This window comes from Nicrophorus vespilloides, unplaced genomic scaffold, assembly GCF_001412225.1.
Source record: "Nicrophorus vespilloides isolate i.1.1-1 unplaced genomic scaffold, Nicve_v1.0, whole genome shotgun sequence".
Lineage (NCBI taxonomy): Eukaryota > Metazoa > Arthropoda > Insecta > Coleoptera > Silphidae > Nicrophorus > Nicrophorus vespilloides.
The window spans coordinates 77690-94384 of record NW_017097993.1 but is presented as its reverse complement, the minus strand read 5'-3'; the positions used below and the strand labels follow the sequence as shown (position 1 = coordinate 94384).

The 16695-nt window shown below is 34.6% G+C and overlaps 1 protein-coding gene across 1 annotated transcript in view; it reads right to left on the bottom strand.

Annotated features, from left to right (window-relative positions):
• LOC108561501 (nephrin) overlaps positions 1-16695 on the bottom strand; it is a gene marked incomplete in the record, with an annotated part of 38215 nt that overhangs the window by 20675 nt on the left and 845 nt on the right. The window contains 1 exon segment of the mRNA XM_017919463.1: positions 10207-10315. Within this exon segment, the coding sequence (XP_017774952.1) occupies positions 10207-10231 (25 nt within the window).

Sequence of the window (16695 nt, the reverse complement as noted above, 5' to 3'; positions counted from 1 at the left end):
TGTGGCGCAGGAAATCGAAACAACATTTTCATAATCAAACAAGCTCGCTCATCTCTCTTTCTACCTCTCAGCGAGGAACCCAACAGTAATATTTAATCAGAGATCATTCATCTCTTACACACTTCATTCAAGAACGAAAGAGAACGTAATAGTTTTAAAAAAATACTATTTATATATTAGCGTATTTCATATATGTATGATTACGTTCAAGATGTAGTTAGCTTTATCGTATTGTAGATTTACTGTTTAGCAATTTGATTGCCTTATTGCGTGGTCGTTTATTCTATTTGTGAGTTTAATGGTTTGAAAATTTAGAAGGGATTTCTATATATAATTATTTACATAAAAAGAAGGGAATTATGCGAGAGGACCGAAAATGTCATGGTCGGCCGATTAATTGTCCCAAGCATTTCTGTCGGTTTTTTTTGAGGGGGTTTCGGGCTATTGGGTGTATGGGTGTATGGGTATGAAGGAGAGCACGACCGGAGCAGGATGAATGGGACCGACGGAAAAGATCGATCCGTGCATAAATAGGCTAATTATTTACGCATAAGACTCGCAGAGAGCAGAACCAGAGCAAGCAAAGGGACTGATTTATAAGCGCACAGGGCTTTAACGCCCGAACTTGGTAATGATGTAGATAAAGAGCCCTAATTTTAAATTATAATAAATCAGTTAAGGGACGAGAGTCGGAGTCCTTCCCGTTCATCCTTTTCGGTCTACCCGGTGATCCCCTTCCTGCCATCATCATCAGTCTTTGTAATTTTCACACTACCACCACCAGTTCCAGCCACCGTCGAGAGTCTGAGAAATCGCCTCAAAGAGAGAGAGATATTCAGATTCAGTTTTTGAAGTTGAGAAATAAAATCAAGGACGAACTTCTAATGAATCTCGTTTTAATTCAGGAAAGATGATGATGATGATGATGGGAGGATGGAGAGAGATGGCGAGAGAAGAAGACGAGGACGGTGTCCTCTCTTTGCTCCGGGAGGAGTCGGTTGGTAGCAGGTCACAAAACTCTTATTAACCGAACAGGTTTCGAACATCCGGCCGTCTTGTTGTCTTTATTTCGAATCCTGTTTTATCCACGCTATTGCCTCTCCTCTCTCGCCATTTACACGACCACATTATTTTCTACGTAAGTTTTCCACGCATACAGATCGCCATCCTCGACGACAACAGAAAACCCGTAGGGATGTAAGAACAACAACAGCAAAAGAAAGAACATTCCGCATTTGCATTATTTTTAGATTATTTATTTAAAGCGAACTCACTTAGCAATTACGACCAGTTTTGTTTAAGAACTTCTAACTCTAATTGCCAATTTCCTTTCTTAGGATAGAAGAGGAGCAGGTCAGAGAAAAGTTCGTCCATCGAAGCTTTGACATTTGCTTTATAATTTCTGCTGCTCCACAAGCCGTTACACACACACACGCTCACTAATCAAATCGCCCATTGTTTGCCGCGTGAATGCCAATTGCCTGTGCCAACATTCATTTGCACTTTTACAAATTGCTAAATTACCTCACACATATACCTTTTCTTCTGCTCCTTTTTTTTTTCAATAAGAATGGAACACGTTGGAATCAACTGTTATTTTAATACATACCATTACAATTCCTTTGATTTTTTTTAAATATTACAAGAACTTTCGTGAGATTGAACAATATGTCGACATTAACTTAATTAGTTTATGTTAGAGGTGATAAGGCAAAAATTGGCGTGTAGGGTGTCCTATATAATTTAACGCTCCGTTTCTGGTTGGTTGCTCTTCAAGCGGTGCTAAACGGTCCAATTAACATAGGTCAGTTTCGGCTTATTGACCGAGTTAAGTGGCCCTGCTCAATTGAACGACTGTTCAACCTCCCTACAAAGATAACTTTATCATAGTGTACCTCAAAACTAATTTCACGCGTTTAGAATTCAATCTAATTTTTACAAATATTCAAGTAAGCAAAAATAGAAATTTAAGGAGAAAATATTAAATTAGTTAAGTTGCATATAATTGTTCATATTTATTTGACAATTATTACACACAATTATTGAAAGGAATTAAAACAGTATCATAATTACATAATTACTGGAGTAATCTAAGTTGATTTTATCAATTATGTAATCTACAGTTTTTATGGTTCTAGGAATGTCAATGACATAATTCATATACATTAATTTTACAAATACGATTTTAATATAATAATCATATAATATCATTATTGCAGCAATTACGACGTAAACTAGTTTAAAGTGATCATGTATTGGACAGGAAGATGAAAAAATCTGTTCGAAAGATCTACAAATCTAAATTATTTCATATAAAAACTTTAAAAGCTATTTTCTATTTGAAAATGTAAGTTTCATAATCTTACAGCGCTTCCTTTCATTTTAATCTATTAATTAAATTACGCGCTAATTTACGAATACCGAAAAAAACACTTACTAATTGTTATATTTTGATGATTCCGTAATTCGCGGATGAGATTAAGATTTGAAAACTTCTTTAATTGCGATCTGTGTTCGAGTGTCTCTCTTGCCTCGATAAACGACAGCGTTTGTCTTTCTTGCTCTGACGCCCTGCGGGGGTGGCATTTGGTGCAGTCGAATGGTAGAGAGAAAGAGAGAGATCGAGAGAAAATGGCAAAGCGAGGCGCGCAAATGGATAATAATTAAAGTGATCAAGTGGCTCGGAAAATACTTTAATCTAAATAATTGTTGATGCTCGGTTTAAGTGAACTCCCATTAATATTTATGAAGTTTTGCACTTAGCTAATGCAACGTTACGCGCGCTAAATTACACATGCCGCCCGCCCTCTGGTACTACAACAAAACTAAACGTTGCTCTTATTTTTCCTTTCTATTTTTACAACACACTTTTTGTCCGGAGAAGAATGTTAATTTTTACCAACAAGTCATAATATTATATAATTATTTAAATTTTTGCATTCAACTTCTTAATTGCAAAACAAGTAAATATTTATCATAAAGGCTATATCAAAATTGTCAATTGTTATGTAGTCTATACGGCAACCAATTTTTAATTAAGTAAGTTCAATAGATGATATTATTTAAACGATATGTATTTTGTTTGAATGGTAAAAAGTTAAACATCTTAGTTTAGTTGTATTTCTGTAAAAATCTGTACATAAATCAATCACACGGGAAATCGTAAATTTAAAACTAGAAAATCAAACATATAAATGTCTCAATTGAAACCGAACAGATATATGAAATGCCACGAACATGGCTCGGATTCGCGCTTTTCCCTCGGGATTACCTTCACTTTCCTATCTCTTTGCTAGTGTTCTTTTTTTTATGATTGTATGTAATTCTACAGGGAAGACGAAAGTAGGGGTAATGTAAAAAATGTCGGGAAAAAAATTCCGAGAGCGGCCCATAAAGCGTTCCCTTGGTTACACATCTTTACTGCGATAAGATTTATTATGTTCGAAAATGTACATAAAATCCAAAGGAGCGTAAATACACTTAAGCAGCTCGCGTCAACCCCCTTCAAGCCTCCTTCTCCTGCGCACATAAAAATTACAATGTTCTCGACTACCCCCCATAAAAATAAATAACTCGAATTGCTCCAGAACTAATAGCTTTAGTAAAGTAACTTTCCAATTAAGCAGGAATCCGACAAAATATCTGAAAAGTATTCGACCTCGATGTCACAGACTCACGGAGTTCATTGATTCGCTGCCGTCTTTGATTTTAGTATGGACCTGGGTCGTTTCGGAGGAGCGAGTAGAGAATTTCATTGTGTGCACGAGGGGCACGGGGGGGTCTGATCTGTGATTTGTTGTTTTGCTCTAATGATGGCAGCAGGCGCAGCGGCGGTGTTCGGTTGAGTAGAGATCAATTGTTTGCATTTGCGGGAGACAGGGGACAAGATGAATGGTGGCATAAAAATGATGAAACGGTGGCTGACTCATCTAATTAACCATTTATCCTCCTACGCGCCTCTGCCTCAACCGTCCTTCTCACTCCCAATGCAACCGTATACACCCTTTTCTCACACTACTTACCAGTTTAACATTTGCCTGTTTAACCTCAGTTGCAATGGATCAACAAGATGCCGTTCAACTTATGAAAAAATCTCTCTGTCTATGCGTTTATAATACATTTATATAAATATTGTAAGCAATTTTATTTATTGTTAATAATATGTTTAAATATTCTTTATTTTGCTAAGCATAATGCATGTGTAAAGATACACCCATCCAATTAGTTTTTTTTGTTCAGCTAATGGAAAAAACAACGACAACATCCCAATGTTTTCGTTTCTCTTGCTTTTCTTCCCCACATGGGGTGTTTTTCATCCTGCCTTAATTGTTACGTCATTAATTACATGCACATATTTCTGTCGTTTGTTTTTGCTGGAAGACTCGATGTTAATCAGTAGACCGGACGTCGGCGGTTGTTTTGTCGTTGGCTTTCCAATTTTTTTGCCCCATTTATATATATATTTGTTTTGCATTCGAAAAGGGACTTCGGATGAGTCGTGCGCCCTCGAGACCCAAAAGGGAACCGAGGCTCGCGATTCGCCAATTGATTTACGACATCGCTGACGTATTTTACGGAAATGTGTGTTGTGTTGTTTGCATTTGCAAAATAAATCGTACCTACCCTTTCTCTCTCTCCCACTCGCACCCTGATGCGCAGGGTAAAACAAACGCCTCGTAAAATCATACGTAGGGCCAAACGGTGATAGAGGGAGAAAGGCAGAGAGGTCTTCTCTTTATAAATCACACGTCAACTACATCCATGCTAAAAAAAATATCAGCAAAAATAAAGGACTCACGAGATAAATAAATAAATCGCCCCAACTCTGAGCGACAGAGATGGTTTTATTCATTTCTATCTCTGCCTCACACACTCGCATATATACACACACATACACACACGACGTTCCCACTGCGGCAAAACTAATTATTTGGATTTAATTGCTGTAAGATAAAAACGGAAGTAAAAATAATAAAAGGCACGGGCACACATTTAATTGCACATGTGATTATTCTTCGCACCTAACATCAATCACTTTAAAGAGTGGTCCTCGCGAGTGAGCGAGGTTTGCAGCGGCGGGAAAAAAATCACAACAAGATTATTTTTGTATTTATCATCCCCCGCGCGGTGATTAATCCTCCTCGTCTGACCCCCCTTGCAATCCCCCCTCTTCCTCTCCTTCCTTGCTTTCATTTGATTAATATCAACAACAACATAGGGGCAGCACTGGATGGAAAAAAATATGAAACGAGAATCGCTAGGGTCCGATCCATCATCATCATCATCTCCTTCACGACCGTCAGTAAATTATCATTATCGAATTTAAATGAAATTGCTGAATCCGCTAATTACGGAAGAAAAAAAATGCAAATCTTTCAAAAGCAAAAGATACTATAGCTGAATATAATGATCGATATATACATACAATATTATTATATTAATAATATAATGTAATATAAACATTTATATTATTTACTGTTAACATCTATATTCATTATCGTGTTTTTTTATATATAGAAAGAGCTTACTTAATGAATTAATTAAATAATTTTTACGTTCGTTATGAGCGTAAAAGCCCTAAATAAAGAATAAATAAAATAGAGAGACTTCCTTTGACTAAGGACGCAGGACAAGTTTAAGTATAGATGTAAATTTGATAAGAAAAAAATACTTCCGGTCCATAAATTACAACAATTAATTCAGTGAAAAGGAAAGAGAAAGGAGGAGACTTTTCTTTCTGTGTTTCTTTGGTGAAGGCCAAACGAATAGATTTCATTATCCTGACGTGAGTTTTTCATTTCTTTTTTTTTTGTTTTCTCTCGTTTGCTCGAAGAGGGGACGACTTCACCTGTCAGTGTGTGCAGCGTGTTGAAGTGAAGGGAGAACCTTTTTGTGCGGTTTGGCTTCTTCCGTTCACAGGTGGACGAGAAAAGGAAGCGACGAAGAGGTTCGACGTCGGAAGGCGCCCCAAGGGCAGAGGTTACGGCCGTTACACTTCCTTGCCCCCGGTGTGAAAACACCGGCCGCTCCCACGATTGTTCCTCGTCCTCCTCTAATCCACCTTCTTGTTCTCTTCATTACTCATTTATACTTCGCTGTTGTCCTTTTTTTCTTTTCGTTTGTTTCGGTAGGAAAAAAGATTAATACCTCGGCGGGGCAACAACAATACACGACTTTCGGAAAGGAAGAAGCCCAGACCATAAAAATACAGGAGAATGACTCAACGACATATGTACGAAGAAAAAACCGCGCAAAGAGCACACGTAAACGGAATCACCTCAATTATCATTCATCTTCCTTCTGTTCACTCGACCAACGCTTCTCTTCCTTCGATGGCTTTAAAAAATGAAGCGAATATCGAGCGGAGGATGCAGTGACTGGTAATTGAACTGGATAAAAGACAGGATGTCCTTGGAAGACGCAAAAAATCGTTATGCAAATCTCTTTGCTCTCAAAACTTGACGTATATAAACGAAATAGACTCAATGTATTCACGAAAACACGTAAGCTTAATTCATGCGATCGTAATCCAACTTTACTCTACATATGGGCATTAACTGACCTATAGGCTTCGGTTTCTCTTTAATCCTTTCTTGTTTTATAATTTCGGTTCTTGAATGAACGTTAACAACCTGCTGTAGTGTGACATTAAACAGACGTTTCGTGCATGTCTGCAAAAGAAACTTGTATTTCAACAATGATTACTATTATTGTAATATAATAAATATATAAATACAAGTTTCGCCTGTCCCGGTGATGTGTTTTCGAAGAGGTGGAAAATGGAGGAGGCTAGTGCAATAATAATGCCATTTATATTCCATATTTTATACGGAATGTAGGTCAGTTTTGCACCACAATAAGAACAGACCGAAGTCCCCGCTCCAACTCAGATCTTATACATAAATGTATAAAGAGGATGAAAAGAGAAAAGCATAGGGAAAAACGCAGATACGAAAGACATAAAGAGAGATAGAGACGGAGAAGAGAGTCAGACCCGGTAATCCATTTTTGTGATCTATAGAGCACAACTTCTCGATCGGAACGTAGTTATATCTGTATTTCTTTATTCCAGTGTTTTTTTCTGAACGCTCTGCAGTATTATGATCAGATTTCCGATATTGAAACAATTTTGTTTCTTTTATGTCCGCATGAAAATACTCAGCGCAGATACATACGAAATTACGATTTAATTAGTGAGAGAACAGGTGTAATTCGATTGGATTTCAAAAGTGTTATTGAAACGCTAATTGCGGACCAGTTAATAAAATCCAATTAATTTCGCGTACCAGCATAGTATGGGGTCTGCAATATGGAATTAAAAACTAAACTCAAAATAAAAATCGTGGGGGCATGCACATTAATAACACTGCAAACAAGCTGGCAAAAAAATAAAAATCAAGTAGGAAAAGTATATAATGAGGAAACTTTTGTGTCTGTTGCGATTTTTCTATCCGATTTCTGGAGAGAGATCTATTAACGAAGCGTGGCGCATACAATTATAATGATATAAATAATTATATCTTTACAGAAAATATAATTTGGAGTAGTATTCCCTCTTAATTAGCCAACGACCTCAAGATTTTTAGTCCACCTTATAATGGGAATCATTTTTGTTATTATACCTATAAATTAGATTTTTTCCTGTTTTTGTATATTCCGAGCATTTTAAAAAAATAATTCCTGTTTTAGAACTAGATTAGATTATTATATAAATGAAGAACTAAATAAATATTTGCCTAGAGGAAAAAAGGTCAATCAATTTTGAAATATCGAAACTACTTCTCCATGAAGCACTAAAAAAATGTATTTACAGCAAAAATTCAAATTGGCTCCGTTTCAAATCATTTACCTCGTTATGCAATTAGTCCGAATCGCTGTTCTCTTTGTTGCTGTTCCAAATTGGAAACAAAAAAACGCGATAGGGGAAAAATAATACTTTTGCAAAGGATTTAGTTTACAACCCAATAGTAATTGAATGCTCGGCCAATTTGAATGTTCTTTAACAAGAGCTGAAACTGAATTGTATTGACCCGCACCTCAAATTAAAATGTACGTGTCCAATATTGTTCATACTGCAAAGCAGGAAACGATGACAAACTAAAAGAAGAGACGACGAGAGAAATATAGAAAAAGGAACATGTAACACGTATTTAAAACGAAATGAGACGTAACTGTGTTTCCGTTTCTTTGAACACCGAGGAAAGACACACAGACGGCAGCGGCAAGAAGAATCAATGATCCGTTATGTAACCCTATTACGGGAGGAAATATTTCTCTCCTCATTTTCAATATAATGATTTCGTTTTACATAATTTGAATGACATAGAGTGCATCTATGCCAGGCTGTGCTGTTCGAGTTCTTTGTTTTTATTAGTACTGATAAACTAAACAATGCACAGTAACAAAAGCCAATAACGAAATTGTGCTTGTATGATTATTATCCCTCATTCTAGTACCATTGGAGTCCTTTTGTCTAAGGATTTTACGAAATAACGCTCGGAATATGAACAATTCGCTTCGCTTTCTACGTACATGTGTATGTATATATTTTTTTTATCAATCAGCTTATTGAATCTGTCGATTGATTTCGATGTAGAGAGGATGAAGGGAAGCGGAGAACGGGAAAGAAAAGTGGCCTTCCTGTGCAATTTTTCTGCATGCACACTCGACGTTTCGCCCGATACCACTTTGTGCAAGAGCATCGTACACATAAAAGAGAAAGAGAGGAAAAATTGCAAGCGCAGAACAACGAAGGGCATGGAGTGTGGTGGTGTGCATTGAATAAAAGGGCCGCTCGAAAATGTGGGCCAACCATTAATCGATACGACATATGCGAAATGCATAACACAAAGGCGAAATTATGTTCCTTCCTTTCATACACAGACACACGCACACGTACACACACACCCTCGAAACAGACACATCCCATCATCATCATTATTGTCGACATCGAAGTCGTCATCAAAAACAGGACAATAAAACGAGAGAAAAATACCCATCACCCACGGAACTTAATCGTCTCTCGGGCTCGTTACATTGTGACGAAATAATAATGGAAAACCAGCAAGCCTGTATCTCTATATATAAAGGTACACATTGAGTAGCTTAAATTAGAAACCATGTCTTATTGTGGACTACGGTATTCCAAATAGTTTAAAGGTCAGGAATAACTGTATACCCCTTATCATCGCCATCATTATTAAAATGTAATCCAATTATCAGCACAAAAAAGAAACATAAAATAACTCAAATACATGATTATAAATAAATAATCCATTAAGTAAATGGTTTCAATTTAAAGCAGCTATTTTTTATACGAATACAAATAAATATATTGAATTCTTTACTAGAATTTTCAACTTTAAATATTTTGTTAAATGTTAAACAATTTAATTTTATTTAAATCTCATTATCGTTGCACATAACGTACATTTTCAATATAGAGAATAACTAAAATAAAGCTACTTACAAAATAATTGTTGCTCTAATGATTTTATATTGATTTTCTTAGTTTTATCAACAAATATTTGCAATGACATCTACAATATTTATGCAATTATATAAGAAATTGTAATTGATTATCTGTGTTGTTACGTTACAGTCTATAGAACTTAGTTTGGTACAAAATGTATATAATTTTATTATGTAAAACTCCATTATCGTTGCGCAAAATGTATGTTTTCAATATATTTGTTCACTGAAATAGTGCTGGTAACAAATGGAAGCTATTAGTTTTGCTGTAATTGTATTATATTACTTCCGACAATTACTTTTATTTGTCAATAAACATTACAGTTAGAATAAATTCGACGAAATTGCAATTAATTTTGTATTAATCATACAAACACAATTTTGGTTATAAACGTAATCAACTGCTGAAATGGCTATTTATTTAAATTATTGTTGTTATTGTCTTTTAATTTTCTAATTAATTGTCATGAAAGCTAAGTGTACTCATTTTAAATTATTCCGTAAGTTAATTTCTTTGTAAGATTTTTTTTTCTTAGTATAAAATTATTTTGTAAGAATTCTTCATTACTGATCCAATCTATTTTTATTTATAGATTATTTTAATTGAAGAATTTTAGACAATTATCGCGTCCTATCGATGTACATAAAATTCAATGTGAAATATAAAAAACACTGAGTGTAACTTATAATACAACTTTATAATATGTTTATATTAATAAAAAAAATATGTCTTACCGAAAGTCCTAAGGGATGGCTCCATCTTTTTTTTCCACTTATGTTAATCCTCGATTGAATCCGATCAAGTGCAGCGGCTTTCTTCCACTTTCATTTAATTTTCCATCAGGTCTGAAACAAAACATAAAATAAATATAACGGAATATATAAAAAGTTAAACCGAATGAAAGCAAATGCGAGTTTGAAAGTATAGCTTAAGTATTGCGTGTCGGGTTACCAACTTTACTTCAGTGCATAAGATATAGTCTAATTGATTCACCCTGCAGATATCCTAATTGTCTACGATTATCATTTCGGGGAAATTCTTTATATGACAGTTCTTTTAAAGTTCGGCACTAAAATTTAAAGAGAACTTAAAAAAAACTTTCCGAAACTTGCACTCTTTGAAACTAACTATCCTTCGGTTCCGTACGTTGGAAGGAAAATTAATTAATTCCACGTTAATTACTCAGGAATGCAGACAAATAATACGTATGAACTTTCTGCGATCAGACATATTTTCAAAGGGTTTGCGTGCAGCAACACAGTTCACTTTCATGTAATACAAATTTCGTAATAATATAATTGCTCAATTTTTGTGGGAGTTGGTAATTACTATTCGTTTTATTTGTATTAAAGGCCAGAACGTATCGATTACTTGATATTTGACGATAACTGGGAGAACCATGTGTTAAGGCAGATGCTTATAACCAGTCTAACATATTTATGAATAGTAATATGGGACCATTTAATATGAGGAAGGTGAGCGTAATTAAAAATTCTAGAGTAAAAAAGCATAGTGGAAGTAGAGAAAGGATGAAGATGTTTCTTAATTATGCTCCCTTCATCAACTGAAGGCACGTATTCTGTTACTAAGGTTGAGATGAGAAGTTGGAAGACAATTATCTCTCTCCAGTGTCTTCCTATACATACATATTTACCCACATATAGAAGGCTTTATATGAATATTCATAGCTTTAAAATGAAAACCGCCTTCGATGCGTCGCCCGTCGTTGCAGCTTTATTGGCACTCCATTGATTAGACAAGTTGGGCAGAGATGAATATAAAAGGAGGCCCTAGAGTTTAGAATATTGCCGAAGCACTGCAAGAGCAAAAATAATAATGGAGCGGAAAAACCAGAGGACAGAGTGAGTGAATGAAGAAAGAGGTAATTAAGTGAAATAATAAAAAGATAAGACCCATTCGCTCTGTTTCCTTCTTTATGGCCTCCCCAATTTCCATGAGAACAAGATCTCCGCGTCAGATACATGCGATTAAAAAGTGAATTAACATTAAATTATTCTATGGGAATCCCCGTAAAGCATTCCCCATTCAAGAAATTAAAAGCTAGTAAAGCGGCGACGGTGGAGAAGAATGTAGGAGGACGACGGAGGAAGATTAGCCAAGCAGCGAATGAATAATTGGAGGAGGAAGGACGACGATGCGCGGAGAGAAAGGGCGAGCAATAAACTTTGCTTAAAGATTTTCCCAGGAGAATTCATCAAACTACGCCGCGCTGCCATTAAGACAACCAACACGGCCCTTCCTCCTTATTCACCTCATCCTCTTCTTCCTCCTCCCGACCATTAAAACCAATGTAATTAAAAACAATAAAAGCCGAGGAAATTATGCAAGACAGAAACTAATTAACTTAGAAATATCATCCGTCCATCGGAGATATTATCCTGCGAAAAGTTCGAAATACCATTCAAATAAGAATGCTGGTAGTTTCCAAAGCACCATCAAAATAATGACTGTAGTTGTATTTTTACATATTTTAAATGAAAATACTGAATATTTAATTTAGAAATACAATTAAAATAATAATGCGGATAGTTGCATAATAAATATTAATGACTATAAAAAAGTTTCTAGCAAAGAACAAATTTTTAAAAGTCTTATATGCTTCTAGATAGATTGCATTTTCTTTGTACAAAAGATTTAAATTTGAGAAATCATTCAAATAATAATTAAAATAATGCAGAAAATTCATACGTTTCTTTGTATGCAATCTTGTAGTTATTACAATACTTGTGAATGAACACATGATTAATCAGGTATTTGTACAAAAATCTATAACCACTTTAAGTTTTTCCTGATGTAAAAAACAATATTTTAAACTGCTTGTAATGGTGAGACATTATTTCTTACTAAAATACCAATTTGTAATTTATAATTTGCTGATGGCACAGTAACAATGCTATGTATTCCAATTTATTTAAAACATTCGTAATATAAACATTTTAAGTTAAATTGTCATTGAATTTAAATAATATTGAAGTATAAACATATAAATAATTTTTAATTATTTAGAAAATTATTATATACAGATAATGTAAGCATTAAGAATTAAAATTAATTAAAAAAATACATGTAGAGTTATTGAATTATCATTGATTTTTGTAACGCTTTGGAAACTTTTTAATACATTGTTCGCTTTTTATTAATTAATAAGAATTGAGTGATTCACATCTAATGTATAGCTATAATTGATAAACTTAATTATATTTAATAACAGTATTTCAAATTGATTTTCGTTTGTGTATAGGAATCCCGTAATTAAGCATAGTTCCACTTAAATGAATTAATTGAAACAAATTGAAGTCATACGATTGACAATCTTAACGAAATAACTTAAGACTTCAAGATTATAGTCAATGGCATTTCTAGGTAGTGTGAAAATCTGTATTTCAATTTAGTTCTCTTAGAAATTAGGAGTGATTCAATCTAGTCTAGTATCCGAGCCAGGGAACCAAGATAAAGACAGAGACAGCGCTGCAGAAGGCAATTAATTGAAGCACTTAAAACAATTTTTCACTCCTTAGTCATGCACTCGGCCGGTTCAAGACCCACTTTCAACAAATTACTTCTTTCAAGAGGCGTCCCATTACACCTACAAAACACTTTTAAACATAAAAAAGATCCATAGCACATTGAATTATCTCTGCGATGCTTAATTTTCCATTAAAAACATAATCAATAAACAAATTTCCGATGGAAGAGTAAAAAGAAAGTATAAGAAAAAAAAAACGTCTGCACAAAAATGTTCTTAACGGTTTCCCGTCGGGAGCTAAGGGTTACGTAATTTAGGAGGCTTCCCCTTCGACGGGTTCCGGTCTGTATGTAATTAGGGCAGGTAAAATTCGATTCACCTGCCTGCTCTCTTACGACCGGGTTTTCTCGTTGTACCTGTTCCTACCTCCACCTCACCAATTAATTCCTTTCCTATCCCGTCTGCCTGTTCTCTCTTCTCCTATTCGCATTCCGATGAAAATACGTTGAAAGAAATAAATGTATATAACGAAAAACGTGGAACGACAGGGGGTGAGAAGAGCGCAGAGTTCGACCCCGCCAAGAATTGAATTGTTTTTGTTGCCGGAACAATAAAAGTTGGAAAATCTGGTGATAAATGCGTTGTTTATTCTTTCGCCCCGGGGTCTTATCTCCTCCTGGCCCGAGCTTATTCTCTCCTCTCTTTGCAATTTTGATAGCATCGCCGTGTGTTTATGCCGGACCCCCGACCTCCCCTCTTCACATCACCCGCAGGATCGATGAAACGACGAAAAACATACCATGCACACACACGATGCGAGATAGAAGCAAGGAAGAAGGCGCATTTATAAAATAAGGAAAATCTATTTTCAATTCGCGGAGGATGGCGCACGAAGATGCTGGGTTGGCTGATGAGGAGGGGAATGGGGTTGAGGCGATGAGCGCCAAAAACAATAAATTCGTGCCGGGGAAATTCCCCAAATCAGATTCAAACAACGAAATGTTATTTTCGAATCGATTACAGTTTCAATGGGACAGAAGTAACGAAGAACACAAAATGAAAATAGTGAAGACAGAGTAGAAGAAAATCTAATTGGGGAACTGTACGATTCTAAATAGAGATGTGCAATTATTACATATTCTGTAAGAGTTTAAAGAGCTTTGATTTACTTATTGAATTAAGTGTGAATGCATCATAATAAAACGATACAAATAATAACTGAATTTTCATATTAATGAAATATGTTTGAGATTGGCTATTTTTTAATCATGTATTTATATCTCTACATATAACGTCACTTTCTTTAACAACTTAAACAAATTAAAATAACTGCTCGCTTGGTATTGGAAATAACGTTTTACAGCATTGAAGAAGAGTAGTGAATATAAATAAACCATTTAAATAAAATTCGAATAAAGGGTGCAGTGTTTTTCATCAGTTGATTACTTTAGTTAAATTAATGACCGAACGACGGTGCACAGTCGCAAGAGGCAAATAATAAAGCGGGATTAGTATCTTCTCGCAGACGGAAAAACTCACTAATTATCGCATTAATTGCAATTTCATTCATTTAACTACGCTACGTTTTTTATTGCAACACCCCTCGGAGGCGGCACACAAAGACCGGAGAACTTATTTTACATAAGAGGTAGGGTCGGCAATTTGCATCGGATGCATTTCATAATTTCCAAACGGGAAAAAAAATATAGAAAGGTTATGTGCACGTGTATGTGCAGAAATGCTCCATTTACATTTTCATTTCACAGCATTTAATTCGATATGTCAGTTGCACATTAAATTAATTAAATGTTTTGTGTATGAACGCCGACGGCCGACCGACCCCTTTTCAGGAGGAAAAATCAACCGAAATGCGCCGCTTCCGGTTGTCACATCGGACATGTCCACAAGGGGCGGCTGTGGCGGCGGCGGCAGAGCACGTTTGCAAGTAGCAAAAATCAAAATTACAAACAAACACCGCTGCAGCAAAGCAAAACAACGACGTTGATGATAATAATAATGAAAGCGCTGAAACGAATGCGTCAAAACAGGGATGAAACTTTGGAGGGGTCAGCTTTAAATTAATTATTGTTTTCGCCGTCGACGGTAAAGAGATTTTCACTCTTCCCTACCCCTCATATTTCTGCTTCTCTCTCTCTATCTCACACCCTTTAAAATCGTAATTATTTTCAATTTGCAGCGAGCACTGAACACGTACATACAGATGCCGCCGTCGCGGACTGCGAAAACACCAAAAACTCCGGTTCGTTTTCTACGATTTTGAAGTTGACTTAATTTGTTGGACGGGTAATTAGCATACCAAAATGCTAAAGACCTCTTTGAGTTTGGAGAAGGTCGAACTTTGGGCGCAAACTTGCCCGGGGGGCGGGTGGAGTCGGTCGTCAAACACCGAATCAGATTACACGGACGGGAATTTATCGCATTCATTCCTCGCTTCATTTATTATCAGAAACAAACAGTCACTGAATTTATAAAACTTCATGTTTCACGAGTCTCAGGCAATAACTTTTTGGTGGATATCAAATGGTATATTGACCCATGTGCATAACACATTTTTTTCACGTCACAGTAATGTTATTTGAATTATTCAAAACAAGTTTTCATAATATACTTGTTTTCAATAACTTAAATATTAATTTTATATTATATTTTTTTTAACAATTACTTTAAATATTGTTTTATAAAATAAAAAATGAAAATGCAATTTCAATTCTTTTTACATAAGTCAAAAGGCTACAATTCATTAAATTTGCGTTACAGAAACCAATAATTGCTATTACTTTGTGTAGGCTAAGGATCAAATGGTCCATATTGCATTTGCCGACCTTTGAATTGTATTGTAATTGTATTTCTATAATTGATTTAATTAATTAATTATTATTTTTCTTGAAAGATAACCAAATCATCGAAGTAATGAATTACAAAAAATGTATTTTTTTATTACTATGATCAATCAGTGAATTGAACAATTTTAAACATCAATTAATTTTAATATTCATATTGCATTGGTATAAACTACAAAAATAAAAATGTAATGAAAACTTCTAGTCTGTATGTTTTTCGTTCACTAATTTATTGAGCGTCTTTATAGCGACAGGTGGTCTATAAAAATATTTGATATTTTTAAGAAATAAAAAAAATAATAACTTCATTGATTACAGTAATTAGGTAATTGTAAATGTTATGTTTCTATAATAACTAAAAAAACCTTTATTATTATAAATATCAAACCTGAAATAAAAAATTGGTGGCACATTCTTATCTGCTTAAATCAAGACGTGTTACAGGTAATTCACAAGTATAAATAAAAATCATTCACGTTTTTAATTTACCAAATAATAAGGAATTAAGAAATTAAAAACGTCAATGATTTTTATTTATACTTGTGAATTACCTGTAACACGTCTTGTTCTTAGCAGATCAGAATGTGCCACCAATTTTTTATTTCAGGTTTGATATTTATAATAATAAAGGTTTATTTATAAATAAATAAATATAATTAGACTATAATTTAATAACTCACAGTATTACAGACACATTTTGTGTTTATAAACGAATATTTATATTCGCAATAAAAAAATACATATAGGAATTGAAGGAATTATATTTATATTTATAAGTAATTATATATTTCTTATTTAGAATGTAGATTTAATATTTATTATGTTTTATTGCACAAGATTAACTTGTATCAATTTTTTCTTGTATTTATTTCAAT